General features: G+C 36.3%; 2 protein-coding genes and 1 long non-coding RNA gene across 4 annotated transcripts; 2 read left to right on the top strand and 1 right to left on the bottom strand.

The window, feature by feature from the left end:
- The first annotated feature begins 576 nt into the window (after window positions 1–576).
- Window positions 577–7354, top strand: cldn3c (claudin 3c). 2 transcript variants are annotated; one of them, XM_049466716.1, is made up of 2 exons: window positions 577–1067; window positions 5201–7354. In XM_049466716.1, exons 1-2 carry the CDS (start codon window positions 577–579, stop codon window positions 5844–5846), a joined length of 1137 nt encoding a protein of 378 aa, XP_049322673.1. In that variant the 3' UTR covers window positions 5847–7354. The 2 variants fall into 2 exon arrangements, with proteins under 2 accessions (XP_049322673.1, XP_007254238.1); XM_007254176.4 differs by lacking the exon at window positions 577–1067 and adding an exon at window positions 4972–5077 and having other exon boundaries at window positions 5176–7354.
- Window positions 7355–9678: 2324 nt separating this feature from the next.
- LOC111193877 (uncharacterized) lies at window positions 9679–15437 on the bottom strand. The gene is made up of 3 exons (XR_002650762.2): window positions 14916–15437; window positions 14725–14782; window positions 9679–10200 (listed from the first exon to the last, which is right to left on the bottom strand). It is a non-coding gene; the product is annotated as an uncharacterized LOC111193877 (long non-coding RNA).
- A 661-nt stretch (window positions 15438–16098) lies between these two features.
- Window positions 16099–23038, top strand: abhd11 (abhydrolase domain containing 11). The gene is made up of 6 exons (XM_007254182.4): window positions 16099–16380; window positions 17583–17718; window positions 19211–19384; window positions 19550–19720; window positions 20064–20245; window positions 20442–23038. Exons 1-6 carry the CDS (start codon window positions 16232–16234, stop codon window positions 20575–20577), a joined length of 948 nt encoding a protein of 315 aa, XP_007254244.2. The 5' UTR covers window positions 16099–16231; the 3' UTR covers window positions 20578–23038.
- Window positions 23039–23114: the final 76 nt, after the last annotated feature.

Genomic DNA, 23114 nt, shown 5'->3' with positions numbered 1-23114 from the left:
TGTGTCATTGAAGTTGCACGCTAAACAACCTGGGATGGTCTCTCAGTGTTTATCCACTGTTAGAGTAGCTGCCAGTTATATCTCATATGCCCTGCATTTCAATACTATCGCCACCCCTTCAGCTGGGTAACCATTAACATCAAGTAACAAGCCCAGCCTTAGCTATTCATTATCCTTCAGCGAGTTTCAATAAACAAGTCATGTTGAAACTGTTCTATGGGCAAGAAAGTAAATGGGAGCCCAACGTTGTGTTTATGAGGAGGGCCAGCCAATGCTGAGATAGCTCCTTATCATCTGGTGTCAGATCATAGGTAGGTCAGCCTTCATTTCTCTGATATTATAAAGATTACGGAGGGCAGTTCCACTGAGCCAGAACACACTGCCTTCGCTTTGAATGCGACATGCATTGCGCTTCACTGCCTACCTCACGTACGGACCAGATCTACATTTGAGACTTGACATTTGAGATTGGATTCCAAGGTCTAGAACTTCTCAACATTGTGAAAAGATCTCAGGAGTGTTTTTGTTTTTGTATATTCTACGATTACCAATAACCAGGACACTACTAGGAAAGCTATGGCTGCAGCAGGTCTCGAAATTGTTGGGATAACGCTCGCAGTTCTCGGATGGCTCCTAACCATTGTGTGCTGTGTTCTTCCTATGTGGAGGGTCACTGCATTCATTGGAACCAACATCATCACAGCTCAGGTGTACTGGGAGGGCATCTGGATGAGCTGCGTGGTGCAGAGCACTGGACAGATGCAGTGCAAGGTGTACGATTCCTTGCTGGCCCTTCCTCAGGATCTCCAGGCAGCCCGGGCTTTGACAGTAATTGCCATTGTCTTGGGTATCCTGGCACTTCTGATCTCCATGGTGGGGGCCAAGTGCACCAATTGCATCGAGGACGAGGGGGCGAAAGCCCGTGTGATGATTGGTTCTGGTGTCACCTTCATTATCGCCTCCCTCACACAACTGATCCCAGTGTCTTGGTCAGCCAACACCATAGTTGTGGAATTCTACAGCGTACTGGTTCCCGAGTCCCAGAAGATGGAAATCGGAGCTTCGCTGTATCTGGGCTGGGCTGCTGCAGCCTTGCTGCTGGTAGGAGGCTCCATTTTGTGCTGCAGCTGTCCGCCAAGAGAGAGCGAACTGAAGTACATGCCACCGAATCGTGTGGCGTATTCAACCAACCGTTCAGTAGCCCCCAGCTCTTACAACAGGAGAGACTATGTCTGAGGACTATGATGAATGTATGTAACTGCATTTTTCAGGTTCTTTTTTCTTGAGTTTGCTGCTTTGGAGGATGAAGAACGTATCCACATGAGCTCAGGTGAACCAAAGTGCCGGGACTATTTCACCTGGACTATTACACACACTCATTCAGGCCAAAACAGTCCAATGCACAGACATTCTGAAGGACGCTCTGAAGTGAATATTTATTCCTGTTCTGTTCTGGACTTTCCTTTTGTTTTATACATAAACAAATCAAATCAGATGTTGCTACCACTCCAGTCTTTACGGAATGTTTCCGAGATCAATACCGAGATTTATACTGTTTAAGATGCAACCTCTGTGTGTAAATCGGCAAACACAGCAGGTCAGAGTAAAAAATCAAAACTGACCTTTTTGGATGGGTTTAGGTTTGTTCATGTTTGGGTGTTACTTTGCACAACTGTGCCCTTCAAACAAATCATATATCTATAAACCAAACCATACTATTTCTCACCTTTGAGAGAAATCAGTTATCAAGTGTTTAAACATAAAAAAAACTAAACTGCAATTTATTTAGGGTTTATTTATTTATTTAGAATAGATACTTCTTCCTTCATTTTTTAATTCACTTAACCCCTAAATAATAGTAAAGGAAATAACCAATTTCTCCCAAAAAGGAGAAATGTTTGATATATAGTGATTTGTTGGAAGGAAGGGCTGATAATCGAGTACCATGTTTTCACTCCAAATTGTTTGATCTGATAGTTGTATCATTGCTAATGTGATCTATTTTTTAAAAATAGTATCTTTTGATATTCGTTTTTGAATGTATTCATTATTTTGTTATACGTTGATGTTAGAAATGAAATATTCTGTTATATATACTAGCTGGTTTGTTTTGATTACTGAATAATCAATGTCCATATTTAAATTTTTATATTGTGCAAATAAAAAATATTTTTCAGAACATTCTGCAAAGTATTCTATCATGATGTCAATATCACAAGTTCTATCATGATTTCTATCAAAACTTCTCCATATTTATACTATTAATGCATGGGCAATGAAACACAGTCTAGTTCCAAATGTGTTTTTCATTTGTATTAGTTTGTTAGTGTGTGATATTATCGTCCGTCCCAAAACCAAACCGCAGTCTATTTCAGAGTAAACACAGGCTGATCAAAACATTTTACATTTAAGGGCGTTGTCCAACCTTTGTTCTAAGCCTCTGAAATTATTTTTTTATTATTTGACTCATTTTTCCTAACCACTGGTGAATTAATTACAGAACTGAACATATTTTTTGTACTAAATTAAAATATTAAAGTATTACAAATAAATGGGAGACATTTTACTTTAATTTAATTTTAAATTCACTGTATTATGCTGAATATATTATTTATGTGAACATAAAAAAAAAAGTTAAATATTCAAAGAGAAAGAAGCACAAAGGATACAGTACATGCCTAGTTTGGACATATAGTTCAATATTAGTGCATTTACAGTTTTTGGGGGTTTTATGGCTGCACAAATTGATGAAATTTATAGAATGTATTGGCACAGTAAAGTAAAGCAAAACTCATTAGTGAACCTAAGTTTAAAGTAAGTTTATTAAAACTTACTTTAAAGTTAAGTTTACTATAAACTTAAACCTGTAATTTGCAAGTTGCAAATAAATCTTAAAGCAAATTTATTTGTTTTCCTTCAGTGTTTTGTGTTTATGAACATTTTAATAGACATCGATATCTGACTAATTAATGATATTCTATTAAAGGATTGTTAAAACAAGAGTGACACTAAAAGTAACAGTCTTGTTGCAAAAAATAAAAATAGGACAGTAAAGCCATATAAAAAAAATCACAGTACTTTTACTTTCGATAGTTAAGTACATTCAGGGCAAATTCTTTGTACTTTTAGTTAAAGGTCTAAATGGAAGACTTCTACTTTTTCTAGGGGAATATTTTGACATATTTCTTTAACTCAAGTACATTGTTGGCATACTTCATCCACCACTGTTTCTAACTCTAAAATCAAGAGTTTAAAGAAATTAAAGTATGTGATAAATGTGATAAAATACTCTTTCAGACGCTTCCAAAAAAGAATGTGATTGATCAAAAGCTAATCTGTTTTATAATATCAAGGTATTTAACATCACATGTGCTACACGTGTCTCTCAGCATCGTCACCCACACTTTAGTCATTAACTTTGCAAATGAATTACTGCAAACAAAATCAATCAATTTGCTGATGTTTCAGTAAAAAGGTAAATGGGAAAGTTAACACAAGTGATCTATTGTGGGGATTACTTCACACGTTTTTCCCCAAATCTTTATCTCTGACTAGTTTAACAGAAAGAATGCCAGATAAGAGAAGAGAGTGTTATGGAAACAGGTGGTGACTACAGAAAAACCTGTCCCCCATGTGTGTGTGTGTGTGTACGTTGGGGGTTGGGGAGTGGGGGGTTGTAAGGGTGGGCTTGTTTTCCTTTGTTTAGATATCCCACAGAATGACAGTTGGAAACGTATGTATTGTCGTTAGACATCAAAACCCCCTTTTCTTTCAGTTTAAATGTGTAAATATTTCATGACCATGGTAAAAACTGGGATGATATAAAACAACTTTTTCAATTAATAAGTTAAATTTATCTACATTAAAATGTTACTGTCTTATGTAGACTTTTCATTTTGACAACAGTTTAGTTACAACAGCAACAGTGTCATGATTGTACAGAGTAAAATAATAATTAATTGTCACATACTTGCAAAGCAATGTAAACTGGTAATTACACAAAAATTACTTTTGTTATGCTGATAAATCTCTGTCAAATAAAATATACAAGAACATGAATGTAAAAAATAAAATCTGGCTGTAATTTTATTCTGTATTGTTCTTGGAGATGTTTTAATGAGATTGGCTGAATGCTTTAGGGTAGTTTTGAGTAAAGTCTTTTTGAACACACCTCCATTTAGAGCCCTTAATGAGAACAACCTGTTCTTTCAGTAAATGATCTGTTTTGTTTGGATCTTTGCTTTTATAAATCTTTGTAGTTAAGTAAATGTCTTTCTGAAATAAAATGTATTTATTTCTCTATTTATCTTTACTGTTAACATTGTTTAGAAGGCAAAATTGTGCTAATTTAATCTGATGAAAGTATTTTACTCTAATATTTTAGAGACATTAGTTTTTTTTTTTTTTTTTTAGTTTTTATGGCCAAAGAGCTCTATTTTGACTTCATCAGTTCACTGCACTTGTTTCCAAAACAGACCTGGCTCTTCTAGATGTTCCTAAGCAAACATTAAAAAAACATTAAAAAAAGTTTTCAGATAAAGTTGCAGGTTAAAATACAGTGAGACTAGTATCTCCTATCTATTATCTGTACATTGTCCAAACTTTTGTTATAGCTTTTCATTACTCTTACATGTTCCCTTCTCTGCACTGCACTGCAACATTACACGTCAGAACTGTTGAAGTATTCATTTCCATTTAAACAAATATTTGGGTATGGTTTTATCCAGTTCCTGGAATGTCTCTTTCCTTCAGGTCTGTGAGAAGCAGCTGATTCAGTTTGTCTTCATTCGGGGCACGAAGGACTAGTTAAGGTGAGCAATGTTTCCTCATTGTGTTTTTCGCTTTTAACAGAGAGTAGACAGGTGGTGCTTTATGGTGTATAGGAAATCTTTTCCAGCCTCCAGCTCTGCAGTGCTTCATGATGACAATGACATCACATATAGACCTCCCACTCCTGTGCTGTTGGGAATATAAAGCAAGGTTTCCAAGGCCACATCACCACATCACACGGCTACAGAAAGAGTGAAGATAATCTCCTGGTTCAAAAGACAAACCAAGAAAAGGAAGAAATATTCTGGTATAACGAAAAAAGAACGCTTCAGAGTCTTCAGAGAAACATCCCACTCTTTTAGGATTGGTTTCATAACTTTCATAACTTTGCTTTTGTATTTCCAGGGCCAGAACCACCAAAAGAAGACAGCACCATGTCGATGGGAATGGAGATTGGGGGCATCGCCCTGGGTCTCTTAGGGTGGATCATGGCTATCGTCGCCTGTGCCCTGCCAATGTGGAGGGTCTCTGCTTTTGTTGGGGCCAACATTGTCACAGCTCAAGTGGTGTGGGAGGGCATCTGGATGAACTGCGTGACGCAGAGTACTGGGCAGATGCAGTGCAAGATCTACGACTCCATGCTGGCTCTTTCTCAGGACCTGCAGGCCGCCCGAGCCATGACCGTCATCTCCATCATCCTGGGAGTGCTGGCTGTGTTGATTTCCATCATGGGCGCAAAGTGCACCAACTGCATCGAAGATGAAGCCTCCAAGGCCAAAGTCATGATCATCTCCGGGATCATCTTAATCATCTCCGGTGTGCTGCAGCTCATCCCCATGTCCTGGACCACCAACACCATTATTCAGGAGTTCTACAGCCCCATAACCATCTCATCACAGCGCAGAGAGATTGGAGCATCACTGTACTTAGGCTTCGCTGCCGCCGCCCTGCTTATCATTGGAGGAGCCCTGCTGTGCTGCACCTGCCCCCCGAAGGAGACGAGGTACAAGCCAGCCAAAATGGGCTACTCTGCTCCACGCTCCATCAGCGGCTACGATAAGAAGGACTATGTTTAAAACTGCATGGAAACAAGAATGTGGAGTTTGTGGTTACATTTGAAATGTGTGTGTGTGTGTGTGGTTGTATGATTTCAACAAATTTAAAGAAAGATGCTTCTGAGAAGACTCCGAGATGAAGGGCCTTGTTATGCTGTCAATATTTGCTTTGCGCTCTGTTTGCTGGGTGTGTTTGTGTTCAAGTTTGCCTTTAAGGGGGTTTGCTATTGGATTAGCAACGTGGAATGCAGAACTTGTTATGCATCTTTTAAAGATTTCTTTAAACAACTAGTGTATGTTTAAACATCTAAGGTAATCTAATGTTTTCTTATTATTACTATTACTAATATTATGCTGACTCAATGAAACATTCATTAGAATTTTCTGCACTTTTTCATACATTGTTAACATGTTATATGTACAAGTAGGAAGTGTAATTTTTGATCACTATCACTACATGTTTAGAGACATTAATTCATGAATTTGCTGTACAGGCATACATTAAATGCTGAACAATAATTGAATCTCTGATAAATGATATAGAATCAATAGTTTTGTTACTCTAGCTATGAAGCTTGTATAATATTTTACACTTCCTTTAACTTATGTTTTGGCTCATTGTGTAGTGTGACACATACAAAGAGCTTAAAGGAAGACGTCTCTTCTCTTTACATACATTTGGTTATGAAAATCTGAGCAGGGACAAAACTATGGATGAGCTAATCTGAACCACACTTTCCTCTTCCTCTCTATTTGTTTGAATGTCTCTATATAAGAGTGTGTGGGCTTGTGTTTCTATGTAGGGTAAATTAACTGTGATTGACAATTGAGGTTTTAAGATTTATTGTCATTAATGGGAAAACATAGCCAAATTATTTTATTATATATTTATTATTTATATTTCTGTGATACTAAATATGTGATTTTAAAGCTAGGGTAAGGATTGTATGGCTAAATTGTGCTGTTAGAGCCTATGTCCCAATTACTGTTAATTCACCCTATTTTATGTACTTTTTTCATTAGAATGTATTTGTATATTAGTGTCTGCAAATGTATGTATGTGTAACATTTTAAAACTTTTTTTTATTATTTAGTTCAGGTCTTCGTCCATTCTTTATTCTAAATTGGTGGCTTTAGCAGAAGTGGTTGAACTGTATGTTGAATTATAGTCTTTTATGTCTATATATTTCAAAAAGCTGAAATGCAAGAACTGTTGTAATTGCCAGTTTCACTGACTCTGTCCTTTTTAACAACAAAGAAGACAAAACGCTTGGTGGCAAACTGAACTAAACACATACAGGCCTGTTTAGTATACAGAGTTTCAAAAAGAAGGACTGTTTGCCATAGGTGGCGGCTGGCAAATTAGAGCAGGGCTCAGAAAAAGAGAGAGAGAGAAGCCAGTGTATCCTCAGGTCAACATCATATTCTATTGTAAATCCTTTGTTTTATGTATACTATTGCTGTATAATAGTACTTTACTGTATCGCTTTCATTTTTTTCTCATTTTTAATAAACTGTCAATTTTACAACTTTTGTATGTTTGTGTCTGCTGCATGTAATGTAACCTGTAATATCTGGATGTGTAATATCACATTCAGGCTTTATTTTCACATAATAAGTTGTGGCCAGTGAGTTAATGATGCAGGATGTGATGGACAGCTTGTGTTTGGTTGTACGTTAATGTAGGCTTTGTTCCTGTTGAGCATAGAAACAGAGGACACGCCTTCCTTAAGCAGAGTCACCATAGAGACAGTACACCTGGGACAGACACCTGTTTTTCCATTTCTTAAAGAGGGAAGACACACTCTACAGGTCTTGTGTATCTGTATGGTTTCATCTACAATATCTTCATAATTAATAGAGATCACATTAAACTGAATTCTTAATTTTAAAAGGACCTCAAATTTTCAATTAAGATATTTTGTAATGGAAAGCTACTCCCATTTGTTCCATCGTCAGTCAAATGCAATAATAAATACAGTGTAGGTCAGTATGGCTGTGGATTAGAGCCTAGATACTTGCTCTGATGGAGGACAAGAAGTTTAGTGGCTGTTGAGACACAGAGGGTCCTATTTTACATAGTACACAAAGTACGTCACAATGCTCATTACTATCTTACACCCTGTCAGTGACCTTGCACCTGCACTGTTAAAACAGCATCAGAGTTTTCGAATACATTTTTGCCGATGCCCATGGTGGTCTGGAAGTGAGGTGTGTTCAGGTAAATTTCTGGCATGTTGCTATCTTGACAATGAAAAACACAGGTGCACCACTGACTGATTAAATTCCTGACAACTGTCAACCATCAGACTTCCAGTACACAAGGCATACTTTTTCCGTCATTATGATAGCAAATGCACGTATATTTATACCCTAAATCAAGCTGCGCAGTGCAGTATAGGTGGCTCACCTACAGTTCGCTAATACAGGGCCCAAAAAGTCTATGATTTGATTATATGATTCTACTAAATACAATACTTAACACAATTTTTTTTAGTATAGTTGTATATGCTAATACCTGATTTTACCTTTTACCTTATTTATTTCGTATTACTGTTATTTTATATTGCTCCTATTTACAGTCAGGTTACCTTCATGCTTTGTATGTTTTTTTTTTTTTTTTTTTGTTTGTATTTATATATTCTTGTATATATCTTATAATAGTTTTAATTTTCTTACTGCACCCTTGCTTGCTTCTTTTTGATTATACTGCATCACCCCTATTATTGTTGTTTGTGCTTCTGTGTTGTATTCTGTAACTGCTGCTGGCTGCTAAATTTCCTGCGGGATCAATAAAGTATCTATCTATCTATCTAGATGAGCGTGGCTCAGTATGACTGGATTAGAGGTTGAGAACCTGTCCTGAATGAGAACATGCAGTTTGATGGCTGTTAAAACAGACCCTAGGCTGCTCAACAAGCTTAACCAGTTTTTTTCAGCAGGGCAGTCTGACCAAATAGGATTAAGCCACCTTTAACACATTATTTTCGTCAAAGTGAGAAAAGCCAAGGAGTGCTTCTCAGAAGCTAAATCTTAGAAACGTGAGAAAACTGTGCAACTCTGGAACTGATCTCTAACAGAACTGTGTCAGGGAGAGCTGAGTGAGATTAAGAGGAGAGCTGACAGCTGTGGTGGTGTGATGGTTTTAAATGAGTCAGGACAATAGGAAGAGAGTTCCTGAGGAAGAGAAGAAAAGGTCAGCTCTAGTCAGAGGAAGCAAGAAGAATACAAAAGCAGCATCATGAGTCAGTCTGCATCAGAACTGATACTATTATTTAGTTCCTGTCAGGCTCCAGTGTCATCAAAAGTGACATTTTGACTTCTTATTTATTTATTTATTTATTTATTTATTTTAGATACATTTTCTTCATGAAGAAACTGTAGTTTGTAGGTTTCCAGCCAAAGGGCAGGTAAATTAGAATTAAACTAGAATCTGACTTACTGTCAGAGTGGAACCTCAATTTTAAAATAATTTAAAACACCATTAAATAAAATAAACTGTGTGCAAATCACAGAGCATTGTGAGTACAAGGTACAGGACTTAAAACTATAATAACAGCATAATGTATGGCCACAGAAGTTTGTAGAGCTTAAAATGAATAAATATAAAGGGAAATCTCTAATTATCTACATCCAAAAATGTCAAAAATTTGATTTTTCATTTCATTAATCATTTCAGGACAGTGGATTTCAACTAATTCTAAATTAAATAAATAATCTCTTTAGATAAGATACAAGTATTGTAGATTAAACTGCTGTCTCTGTTTGCCTCTGTAATATTACTCAACACAAAAAAACTGCTCTTATATGAGACTGGACAGCTTACCTCCAGTACAGCTACGAGGCATTTGAAGGTGTCTACGTGTCTTTTCAGACCTGCTCACACTAGATTCTGTAAATAGGGCAATTAATGTCTTATCTTAAGATGAGCGCTGTAAAGCTTTAGTAGTGAATGGTGTAAGTCTAAACAATGATAACAATAATCTTCTGCTTCCCTCCTAGATTCTTGAAGATTAGATTATATAAATCTCGTCAAGGGTTACTCTGTAGTAATTTCAGAGGTAACTCATGTGCAAACTTATGTGGTGTTCAACAGGATTCTCGTTTTATGAGGTCTTTATTTGTAATTTGGTAATTTATGAGACTGTAAATGACCACCTAAAATGACAGCCCCCCATTAGAGACCCTTATCCACCCTGTAAACCAACAAAACAAAGGTGAAAAACACTCCCCCCATAAAACTGCTTATTTAAACCAACTTAAAAAAACATGATTTCTTCAAACAACACCCTCAAATAACCTCAACAGGCAGAAATGGGTGATGACCAAACTTGATGGGAGCTTACCTGTGAGCTCCTAAGCTGCCTCCTTATACCTACAAACAGAACAAATCTTTTATTTCATTAAATAAATAATATGTAATATGTATTTTCAGCTGCAGTAACTGGTTAAAAAGATGTTAGCCTAAAGTTCATAACTTCTTCCGAACCCACATCAAAACAAACTTACAAACAAATAGGATTAGGATGTACATAATGCAGGCTGACAAAAACAAAGTCAGCTGCTTCTCATTACCTGAATACAATCAACACTGACCTAAATTTTTTTCTACCTCACATTTCCGCCTGGTATTTTATAAGCCCAGATGACATTTTATAACCAACTAACTATTTTCCTTTTAGCCAAGCATTACAGAATACATTATTTTTTTATTTAGTGCAGAGACTTGATTATTAAACACAGTATAAAAAAACACCAAATTTGACTTGTCATCTTCTCATCTACCAAGAATTCACCTAATGCAACCATTAAGGTTATTTGTGTTTCCACTGTTTGTCATTATGATGTACAAATAATACTGTAGTGAACTAATTTGTGTCCTATATGATGACCTCACTGATAACATTTCACTTTAAGAAATGGTTAAAATCTTGTTCAGATTTATTCATAATGATAGTAAGTAGACATAGCAGAAGAACTACTGGATTACAAACACTTAGATTAACAACAATTGATAATAAAGGATAGTTTAGGGTCTTTGAGCCAGTCAAGGATCCTGGAACATGCCAGAATAGTTAGATTTTTGAGTATGATTTTATTATGGAACACATATTATAGATAGATTATAGATTAGGTACATTGGGCTGGCTTCTGACTGTAGTTAGATCAATTTAGGGATGACTAATAAAAAATTGTATTTTAGCCAGAGGTTTATTAATCTCTATCATTAATCAAGATACTTTAGTCCCGATTCGGGTGTAACTGCCTCACATGTCTTCATACAGATTTACTCCGTTTCTGCTGAAATGAGCAAAATGCATACCTCCTTGGCAATGTGCAACTAGTTAAGATGACTGCTAATAATTTTAAGAGTTTAACACCTACAAAAGTGGTACAAATAAATAATTACCTTACATACACTCAGGTCCTGTGTTATGTTTAGGTTTAATAAGTTTAAAAAATCTCTTGAATTTATTGTTTTGAATCATTTTTATGATGAGAATTTAGATGTGTATAGATCAAAGGCAGATTGAACATTATTACTTAACTGTAGCTTTAATTTATACCTGTTTTATGGGTTTGTATGGAGTACAAACTTTTTTTTTATTGTGATTACATCAGAAAATCTTTATGGGTATGGTTTCTTTCTGCTCCTCCAGGTTAAATACTGATGTTACAGTAAATATGTTAATGAATAATGCCCTGCTGATTATTAATCTCGTCAAGCCAAATGTCACATTACTTAATGTTTTTAATTGGAACAGTGACCACGAAAGCAACAAGACAAAGCACCAATAGCTTGCATTAAACCAAATCTGTGTTATTAAATACTGCATTCTGTACTTGTACTGTTCGTGTTATGCTGGTTTTATATTGTAAAAAATAGGATTTAAAGTTAATCTTATTTAATCTGTAATGTTAGTGCTATTTTTGCCGCTTTTGGAAAAGTCTTGAAACTATGTGTGGCTTTCTTTGAAATATGATAAAGAAAGTATGTTAATGCTGTAAATGAAGTGCTGTTCGTGTCCATTGTATTTGTTATGCCCTTATGCCCTTGGCCTGCATTTCACAAAGCATGATTTTTGGTAATCTGTTCTGTTGTTTTATCTTCAAAATCCTGGTTCCTGTTTATGAATTTTAACATGCTATTATTGTGATTTTCTATTTCTAAATTATGAAATTGGCATTGCTTCCAGTCAACTTGATAGGTTATTTTGACTTTAAGTGACTTTATACACTGAAATTCCTGAGATCATCACAGGACAGTGTGTGAATGTGTGATCATGTGACCTTATTTACAGAATGTAGGTGTGCTGGGTTTCTGCTGGAGAAAAAAAATAGCTTCTTTTAAAAGTGTATTACTAGCTTCTACAGTTCTTTCCAAACCATTTAACCATTAAAAACATAATGGATTTTACATTCCATATAAGCAGTTTACAAACAATACTTATAGTCATGTCCCTTCCTTTTGTTTTGTCTCTCTTTGTAAAACAAATAAAACTTTTACGTGCATTAAATGAAGAGGCCTGAATGAAACTCACATCATGTGACCGATACCACACTGCTGCCTCATTTGCCTAGTGAATTTTATGATGCCACAAGCTAGCTATCTGATAAAAAGCACTGTGCAACACAACATGGGTTTCCAATCAGAGAACACCATATTCCATCATTATGTAGGATACAGTAGAGGTAAAACACCTTAAATAACACACAACAGCACTTGTTGTAGTTTAGTGTTTCTTTAGTAGCTATTTTAAAAGCTGATAAAATAATTTAATAATCATAAATTAAATAGTAATTTTCCAGCTCAGTATAGTCTGAATAAAGTTATATAATTCAACATGTTTCATTCTATGCATATGACAGACACATTCTGTGTGAGTGATGGAAATTACACCTGTGCTTGAAAGAGCTTACATAATAAGCAGTGCTAAGTTCAGCTGGGAAAAGATGAGTCAGTAGTGATAAACCTGCCCTGATAGTGACAAGAAGACCACAGGTCTTAACTAGGTTACTGTGTCAGTTTGTGACACAGTTTTGGTAATAAACTGGATTGGCTTTTAAAAGTTATGTAAAATAAATTGCATGAGGGGCAGTGAATTTATTGTCTCTACAATTATATTATATTAGTAGCATGTGATGTTTTCATCCAGAACAGGTGAATGAAGTGTTCAGAGGCTTGCCCAATGACTACTGATACATCATTAACCCTTTTCCAGATATGTTCTGGATACTTCTGGCACATTTGGTCACCGTGAATTTTTAATATTTAAAGCTCAGCCAATTAAAACCGACCCAGTCATTAGTTCTCTCCCTCTATCACTTGCAATGCTTTCAGCACTCTGAGGGTAAATACAAGTGCATGCCTCCTCTGATACTTGTGATATCAGCCACCATCCCTTTTCACCTGTCGCCAATGCAGCATTAATAGGTAATCAACACACTGTGAGGAAAGTGCCAGATCCCAGCTCTAATATGTCAGCCAACAGAGACCTGTCCCAGATAGCATGGCAACAATGCCATCTACCCATTTAGAGAGACCTTGGCCAGTTGCTCCATCCAATACTGTAGATAAGTGGATCAGTGAGATGTCTGACAAGAATACTGATCAGATATGCATCAGAGCAGGGAATTTATATTTACTGACAATCAGTGAGTGCCTGTACTCAGAAGAATAAATAACCAATTTAAGGTGACAGAAGCAGAATACCATGTAAGGACATATTCCAGGAGTTGTGTAAGGTTATTGAGTTTACATAGAGTGCATAAAAAAAGACACTCTTTTAATTGCCCGTATGCATCGTGCGAATTTGAGAACTGTTGGTGCCTTGAAGGAGGTGCGCCAATCTATAGAGGCTTTACAAAGCTTTTGCTAGGATTTTTAGGTAGTATTATTTGCATGCTTTATTTTTAAATGGATCACCAAATGAAGATATATACAGTTATATAACGGCATTCAAGAGTAGTTTACAATCAGCTATACACAACCACACTCACACAGTACATTCAGCACTCAACCAACACACACCCAGGCTGCATTGAACCAGTATTAGCATGAACCTAGTTCATGCTAATACTGCCCAGTCAATTACAGCTGCTGCAAGCAGCCATACCTTTAATTGTGTTAACTGTGAATGTTTAAACCCCTGCCAGATAAACGCGGAAGGTGTGTGTTAATTATTTTATTTTACTTTTTTTCTACTTGCTTATAAGAAGTAATTATATATGTTCTACTCTCGTGAAAGTTGGGTTTTTCAAAAGTTGTATTAGGTCCACAAAATGTATTACAAAATTCAGTAATTATGTAAATGAATAAATAATTAATAATAATAAATTAATTAAATAACATGCTTGTGTGCTCTGTGGATGGAGTGCCCAAAGTAATAACACTTTAAAATCCCTAAAAGACTTCCTGGATAGAATACTTGAATGTCTCATCTGCTGAAAGAAGCTTCAGGCGTATTTTAGGTAGCTTCTTTGCAAAGCTTCTCCATTTAATGATGCCATTTAACAGTTTGTTAAATGGCATCACTGAATCCGTTTCTGAGCTAATGAGAAGATGAGGAGGATTGTTTAGAAAAATATTTTTGAACACAGCCCCAAGACAAATAAGGTGAAGGTGCAAACCACCAACCCATCGTGCTGTACACTTTTGTTTTTCCATATTTTTCTATATTTTTTAAATGAAAATGTGCACTAATATAATGTCCTTGTGTTTCTGTAGTAAGTACACATATAAATATAACTGGGGTTGTTCCAAACTTAATACAAATTACTTAATATTACAAAACATGATTACAGCTTACACAAAACATATTACATTGACAGAATGTTATTCTAGAGTTAAATCAGTGTGATACTATAGAAATGTGGAACAGATTTTTTTTTTTTTTACCTAGATACCTGAAGGACTCTCGATGCGTCTCGGTGGTCTGTGGCGCCGCTGTGTGGTGCTGTGAAGAGAGTATGAATGTGGGAAAATGTGTTTGTGAGAGAATATACGATTTATAATATCTTTCTTTATATATTTATATCTTTATATATTTCTAAAGTGTTGTTTGTGTCAATCACTGGTGTTTACGTTACCTTTTAGAGCAGTCTGCTGTGGTTTGGGTTTATTGTGTACTGTGTATAAGGAAAAATAATGTTTTTGGTCAACAGGCTGAATAACGTTAGCTGAAGCAGAGCTGTTTTATGGAGAGCCTGCCCACTTCCTATCTCCCCCGAAATATCAGAAAATGACTGCAAACCACTGGGAGGAGTCCGTGAGCGAGTCCAAAATGAATGAGGGAGAATGTAGCTAAACAGCTAAAACTCAAATAAAAATAGGAACAAACTACAGTGAGCCAACCGTGTAGTATGTGTGGTATTCAGCTAGCTAGAAAGCTAACAGTTTAGTCTGTGTGATATATAGCTAGCTATCTAGTTAGTGAGCTAACAGTGTAGTTGGTGTGAAATTTAGCTAGCTAGTTAGCTAACAGTGTAGACTGTGTGAAATATAGTTAGCTAGTGAGCTAACAGTGTGGTCTATATTTAGCTAGCTAGTGAGCTAACAGTGTAGCATGTGTGATATTTAGCTAGTGAGCTAACAGTGTCGTATGTGTAATGTTTAGCTAGTGAGTTAACAGTGGTTAGCCTGTGTGGAATTATTTTAGCTAACCTACCTAACTAGCTAGTGAGCTAACAATTTAGCCTGTGTGAAATTTAGTTAGTTAGCCTAACTACCTAGCTCGTGAGCTAACAGTTTAGCCTGTGTGAAATTTAGTTAGCTAGTATGCTAGTATGTAGTCTGTGTGATATTTAGCTAGCTAGTATGCTAACAGTGTAGTATGTGTGATATTTAGTTAGATGACTACCTAGCCAATGAACTAACAGTGTAACTGTTAGTCTGTATATTTAGCCAGCTATTTAGTTGCCAGTATCTACAGCATCAGCTTAACAACTAGCCAGCACACAGTAAGTTAGCAGTAATGCTAGCTCCTTTACTGCATTAGACCCCCCTTTTGTAGAACAGTGGAAATGCCAATGAGAGTTTTCTTTGCCTTTTTAGTAAAATACTTCATTATACTTTTAAGAATTCTAGGAATATTCTGGATAAGTATGCAGACGCTACTTTAAATTAGAGTTTTAGCCGTTTAGCTCCATTCGCTTTCATTCATTGAGTACTCCCTCGCGGGCTCCCCCTTGCGGGGTGCAGTCATTTCTGATATAACCAAAAAGTGTAGAAGCCTCTTTTTGTTGAAGCTGTTTTTACGCACGACGTCCTGACGTAGAGAGCAGCTGGACCTTAGCGTCGCCTCCTGTGTGTTAGCCGAGTATCTCTCGCGACCTCTGGAGCTGAACGCTGGGGCTCAGGTGAATGGTTCTCTGTAGCTTCGCTGCTCCATGTTTGTTGGGCCGCGATGAGTGTGCTGTGCCGCGTGTTTCTCAGGGGGCTGCTGGGCGGCCAGCCGCCGCAGTGGTGGTTTGCTGCGGGCGGGTCTCAGTGTTTCTGTAGCGGAGTGTCCAGACTCGACTCTGCTCGAACTGACAGCGCCGCTAACTCCACCAGGTACTGACCTCTCTGCTGCTACTACTGTTTATATAGCTAAATTCTGTATGATTTTTAATGTAATAGCTACATTTAAGATGACTAGCATGAGATAAGACTGTATCCATCTTATTTTACCGGGCTAATTCTGGTTTAGTAGCTGACTAGCTGTATGACAGCACGTCCAGCAGCATGTATTAGCTATAGGTGAGCTAGTTAGCTTACTAGCTAAGCTAGTGGGCTAACAGTGTTCGTAGTATGTGTATTTTTAGTTAACCAGCCAGCTAGCTGTTTAACAGGTTAATGCTACATCTAACCTAGGTTAGCTATATTGTAATAAGTTCCAGTATTAAAATGTTGGCTTGTCAACACCCTAATTCTGAGCTTATACTAGTGCAAATCATTAAAAATTACTTTTATTTCAGTAATTCAGTTAAAAACATGAAACTCATATATTATAAAGATGTATTACACACAAAGTGATTATTTAATGCGTGTATTATATATTTTTTATTGTTGATGATTATGGCTTACACCCAAAGCCCTGCTGGAAAATGAAATCCGCATCTTCATAAAAGTTGTCAGCAGAGGGAAGCATGAAGTGCTGTAAAATTTTCCAGCAAAACACTGCACTGTTTTTGGACTTGATATAACACAGTGTATCAACACCAGCTGATGATATGGCTCTCCAAACCATCACTGATCATCAGTAAATTTTGTCTAATGTGAAGTTTCCACAGCCAGTTATGGTTTAGAGAGTCATTTCATCTGCTGGTGTTGGTCCACTGTGTTATATCAAGTCCAAGGTCAGTGCAGTGTTTTCCCAGAAAATCTTAAAGCACTTCATGGTTTCCTCTGCTGACAACTTTTATGGAGATGTGGATTTCATTTTCCAGCAGGACTTGACACACTGCCCACACTGCCAAAAGTACCAGTTGGTCTTATATAATTTCAATTTTCTGAGATACTGATTTTTGGGTTTTCAAATTCACATTTTGTACTGAATTACTGAAATAAAGTAACCTTTCAATGATATTACTTTTTTGAGATGCACAAGTACATTTTACACATTTTAACATTAATCATACAGCTAATTTTAATTGAATAGTGTTTGTTACAGTCTTCCGTTCTGAAATAATCTATGTCAGTTTCAAATGTATGCAGAGCTGGTTTAATCCTCACACATTTAATCACGATACTGATGAGTGTTTATTCTCCCGCAGCCCTGTAAACCTGACATATGACGTGTTTGACGGGAAAGGGGACAGCACTCCTCTTGTATTTCTACATGGTTTATTTGGGAGCAAATCCAACTTCCACTCTATAGCCAAGTCTCTGGTACAGCGGACAGGCCGGAAGGTATGCAAGATTTGTGTACAGTACTGGTCTAAAGTTTGGACAAACCTCTTCTCATTTAATGTGTTTTCTTTCTTTTTAAGATTTTTTACATTGTAAATTTGATATTAAAAACATTACTATAAGCTATACAGGAACACATGCAGAATTGTTCCTTAAACAAAATGTGTTAAACAAACCAAAATATATTTTATACTTTAGAATTTACTAAGTACCACATTTAGCTTTGAGGACAGATATGCACACGCTTGATGTTTTATTCTTTGTGTCTTCATGAGGTAGAATCACCTGGAATAGTTTTCTCAGCATCTTAAAGGAGTTCATGAAGGTGCTGAACAATAGATGCTGCTTATTCCTTCACACTGTGAAGCTCCAGCTCATCACAAATCAAAATCTCAGCAGGGTTTAGGTCAGGTGATTGTGGAGGACACATTTTATGCTGTTTACCAAAAAAGTCCATATGTGTCGTTTAATTTTTTAAATGTATTTAATATTAATCTACAATTTTGAAAATAAAGAAAAACAATAAATGAGAAGGTGTGTCTTTTTAAAACTCTTTTACTTTTCCTGACTTACATGTGCTGCTCTTGAAGTTGGCACTGATAGATGTCATATTAACCAATATATACATAGTTACAGTATATATTGCGAGGGGCACTTAACACCCAGTTTTCAGATACGCTCAAACTGTCCTCTCAAATATGCTGATGTAAAAGTTCTAAATCAGATTATTCCACTCACTAGCTTTGCACAATGTTATGATTGGCCAGTGTTCTCCTTTGATGTTAATGGGGCACTTATTGTTGTAACACAATACCACAAAACTAGAACTCCACTTCAGCAAAGGCTGTAGCTAGAAAACCTCACTTACTTGCATAAAAAGTTAGGGTTATGCCAATAAATAATTTTGAATATGAAATAAACAATATTTGGTAAAAAAACGTAGTATGTGTAAGCGTAAAGGGGAGTTAAATATTTAGTGAACTCAGTGTACATGTTCTGTATCTTATGTTTTTAATGTAATCCAATTATTTCTAATAATTTTGAAAAGTTGCAAAATTGGCCTAGTCCATTTCTGGAATGTGGAAGGATATCATATTTTACAGTTTTCCCTCTGTTTTTTCTGTTATTCCAATGTGAGAAAAGTTATCTACTCTATGGCTGTATAATAAGTAATAGGAATAAGAAGTTAGCCTGTAAGTTATCCCCTCTCAACCCTTTTCCGGTTAATTTGGTACCAGCAAATGTTGAATTACTGGCTAGAAGTTTTATATTAACTAAAGGTTCAGCTGTTGATTTAACATGATTTTTTTATATAACACACATTACCAATCTCTCTACCATTTCAGAAGTTAACACTAAGATTTTTGTATTTATTTTATTAAATCGTTTAATTCTGTCATTTAATAATTATTAAGAAACGCAGAGTGGTTTCAGTTCAGTACAGCTCAGTTTGTATCTGTGCTAGTGTCCTAACTGTACTTTGTCTAGTCAGGTGCTGACAGTAGATGCTCGTAACCATGGCAAGAGCACACACAGTCCGGTTCTGACGTATGAAGCAATGACCACTGATCTGAAGCATCTGCTTAGCCAGCTACGCATTGGAAAGTGTATCCTAATTGGGCACAGCATGGGAGGGAAAGTCGCCATGGCCACAGCTTTGTCACAGGTATTGTTGTGCGTTTTATTAGGATTTTTTTCCACTATAATTCAGTGTAATTTTTCTGGGTTACATGGGCTTATGTGTTTATTTTTTATCTAAAAATAAAAGTTTGTGGGGGGACAAGAACTAGCTTGCATTCTCTGTTTAATTATAGTATTCTGTTAATGGCAGCCTAGTTTGGTGGAGCGTCTCATCGTGGTCGACATCAGCCCTGCACCTACGTCAGTCCGCACCAATTTCCGCTCCTATATTGAGGCTATGAAGGAGGTGAACGTAACCAGTGACATCCCACGCTCTACAGCACGCAGACTGGCTGAAGATCAGCTCCGAAAGCTAGTCAAGGTAAGCATCCTACACTGGGTTTGTTTTCGACACTTTTCTTAATATGTGTGTCTGCTAAATATGCAAAATTTAAGCACTAAATTTAGCACTAATGGGTGGCCTTTTGCATTCACACCTTTTCTTTAAAGTACAAAGTACATGCTTATACTTATACACCTATGTTTAAATGTAATTACCATGTCTGTAATCTATAACTGGTATAATTTGTGTTCTCAGTACAGTATGTATAATCTATATTCTCTATAACCTGTAATCATACTGCAGAGTTAGCCTCTGTGTGGATTATGTTTTAGAAAAATGAATAATTGCTAAACTTTGTGTCTTTCTCTGCATTTGCACACAGGAGCATTCAGTCCGGCAGTTCCTACTTACTAACCTTGTGGAGCAGAATGGACATTATGCATGGAGAGTGAATTTAGAAGCCATTTCAAATCACCTGGAAGACTTGATGGGTTTCCCTGAGTTTAACACCACATTCGATGGCCCCACCCTCTTCCTGGGCGGTAGTAGCTCAGCTTACATTAGGTAATAACAGCAGCACCATTCCACATAAAAGTTAATGTAATTAGTAAAATATATATATATAATGTTTATTTGCTAGATTGATTTAAATATTTAAAAATAACAGTTAAATAAAATGTCCTTGTGTTTATTTTTAGCATAACCCAGATATGTATTTTTTTTATGTTTTTGTACAACATCTTTCCTTCTTTCCCCACAGCTCTGAAGATTACCCTGAGATTCAGCGACTCTTTCCAAATGCAGATATTCAGTATATCCCTGATGCCAGTCACTGGATCCACGCTGACAAGCCTCTGGACTTCATCAGCTCTGTTATCACGTTCCTGCAGTCCTAGTAGCCTGAGCTTACTCGTACAGGTGGGCTAAGCACTGCACTATACAGACACTGGGGAGGTTCGAGGGCATGGACCAAACTAACCTTGTTTTTTATAATTAAGCCTTGTCCTTGACCTTCTAATGCACAACTTGACCTTTATATGGTTGTTTATAGTTACATATATGTTTTAATGATTTTTTTTTGCTGTTCAGTATGCACTGACTCAACATTCATTGACACTGAATAGTTTGATTTCACTCTAAAACAGTTCTCAGCCTAATGCATACATACAGATAGATCTTTGCTTTTAAGGGAATTTAAGAAACTAGATGACTTAAGTGATCCTCTATTTTTTCCCTTCTGTATTAGAATGAGTACTTGCATATTAGCATTTTCTCCAGAAGACATTCTTTCTCTAATCCTATAAAATGTCCAAAGATGCCTATACAATATGGGCCTGGGTTTTTGGCACTTTTTTCTTGAGCTTATGTGTTCTTTTTGTAGGATCAGGACATATTCACCACCCTGCAATAGACCAACATTTCCCATAATTATTACTGTTTTTATTTAGACACTAATGGTTCTCTTGTTCTTTGCCATCTGTATTTCAGCTCTAGAAGGGATCAAGGGATTTTTGTTGCCAGTGTTTCTAGATAGTATTTATTAATATTTATTCACATTTTAACTGCTGTCCTTAAAGTAGATATATACCACTTATATCCCAAATAATTGTGAGTAGCTTTTACAAAGATTTTATTGAGGATTTATGGAGGTGTTAGTTTTCTGTGTGTTTTCTTTGTTTATTTGTATACTCATGTAAACGGCATGTAATTGTAGTGTGGTAGGTGTTTAAACAAAACTGACATGTACAGTATAACTATAATACCTTATATGCTAAAAGCTATGCTGCCAGGTATTAAACTCTGAGAAACCTCTGTGCATCAGGTTAAATAGCCTTGTCTTTTATGTGGCCTCCTTTGTCAATCGTAGAAGTGTCTGTCTGTATTTTGTGACTGAATGGTATTTTGTATTATGTACTATATTGAACATATTCACAAATTACTATTATTGGATAATAAGAAGAGGAAATATTTATATTTTATGACTGTGGTGTCAATGTTCATAATGAATTTTAGGATGGTGATATATGCTGCAGAATTAAACTTCAATGCAAGTGATTTAACCAACTAAAGTGCTGCCCACTTGCATACTAACTGTATATTGTAGAACAAGCTGTGTGTATATGTTGGTGTAGATGTACTGCTATATTTATAGTGGTCTTTGTTGTAACAGCGTGGCTGGATTATTGATTATGAACGCGTGTTGGTATATGTGTGTTTATGTGTAAAAGCACAGGTAAATATTTTTCCTGAAAAGTTTCTTTTTTTTAAATGGAAGTTTACTTGTAAAATGATGCGAGAGCATTGTATATTGCCAGATACTTCTATCAGAAGGGTTTAATGACTTTGAGAAGCTCTAGATAAATGTACCGTATGAACAATCTTAATGGTTCTTTGGAAAAAGCAAATAGTTTGCCTTGGAGTCTGTGGACTTTTTCCACAAAGCAGGTTTAATGGAATGTATTCGTATGTCCTTTTACAATCTAATATCCAATCATATGTTTTCATTTCATAGTGATGTATAACATATGGGATAATTATTCAATAATTCTAGGACTGGTTTGTGAACTTTGTGAACTCTAATTAAAGCTAATGTTGGAATATACTGCCATTAAACTCTACTTCATGGTAGGTTTAGGGTTAATCTGGGTAAAAGAAGGGAAGTGGCCTTTCATTTTTGTGGGAAAAATAGAGCACAGTTTTTGCAGAGATTGATTGTTAAGGATTGGAACTTCCAATTTCCCCAGAATGGTGTCCCAGTGTAATTGCTTTTAATGTGTGGTAGTCAGTGTTATTAGTTTGATCTAGTTGGCTTATGTAGTTTTGTTGCTTTTTATTAGTAGTCTTGTAGGCATCAAATAATAAACAGGCAAAAACTTAGTACTTACTTAAAGTGTGTTTAGAACTTAATGGCATATCTATAAAAATGAAAAGTACATTAATACAAATTTGCACAAAAGTTATTTTCCTTATGACTGAGTGTAGCGAACACAGAATGTAAACTGATGCTATAGGATCAGTTTAACTTAAATAAGACCATAGACTTTTAACAACACCTGCTTTCTGGTTTTTGATACTTACGTACACAGTCAAACCAGCGTAGCTATTAGGTGGGATGTGATACGATGTGATTGCACAGAGAAAATACTGTTGCTGCAGAAACGGCAATACGTGGGGCCAAGCTCTAAACATGCACCAGTGCTCCTTCCAGTGGCTGAAGCATATCTGTTAGGGTTCCATGTGTTTCAAGTGTTCAAGCTCTTAAAACCTGACCAGTTTGTGTGGATGTATTCACAGTGCATGCCAGACCCTTTCTGTGTACACTTGTCCTACTAAATAAATGTACAAGTTTTCAGATCATTCAGGGTGTCGCTTCATTTGTACTTCATATAAGCATTGGAGAATGTCTATTTACACTTCATTATGGATTGTTGTG

This window comes from Astyanax mexicanus, chromosome 17, assembly GCF_023375975.1.
Source record: "Astyanax mexicanus isolate ESR-SI-001 chromosome 17, AstMex3_surface, whole genome shotgun sequence".
In the NCBI taxonomy this organism is placed as follows: Eukaryota; Metazoa; Chordata; class Actinopteri; order Characiformes; family Acestrorhamphidae; genus Astyanax; species Astyanax mexicanus.
The sequence above is the reverse complement of the archived record's forward strand: the minus strand, read 5'-3'. Positions and strand labels throughout refer to the sequence as shown.

Bases quoted from the DNA above. Each gene is read 5' to 3' on its own strand.
- abhd11 (XM_007254182.4), top strand. From the start codon at position 16,232: ATGAGTGTGCTGTGCCGCGTGTTTCTCAGGGGGCTGCTGGGCGGCCAG. The intron at 19,721-20,063 runs GTAAGCATCCTA...ATTTGCACACAG, and splicing joins AGCTCCGAAAGCTAGTCAAG to GAGCATTCAGTCCGGCAGTT. The intron at 20,246-20,441 runs GTAATAACAGCA...CTTTCCCCACAG, and splicing joins AGTAGCTCAGCTTACATTAG to CTCTGAAGATTACCCTGAGA.
- cldn3c (XM_049466716.1), top strand. From the start codon at position 577: ATGGCTGCAGCAGGTCTCGAAATTGTTGGGATAACGCTCGCAGTTCTC. The intron at 1,068-5,200 runs GTATCTGGGCTG...AAAAGAAGACAG, and splicing joins ATGGAAATCGGAGCTTCGCT to CACCATGTCGATGGGAATGG.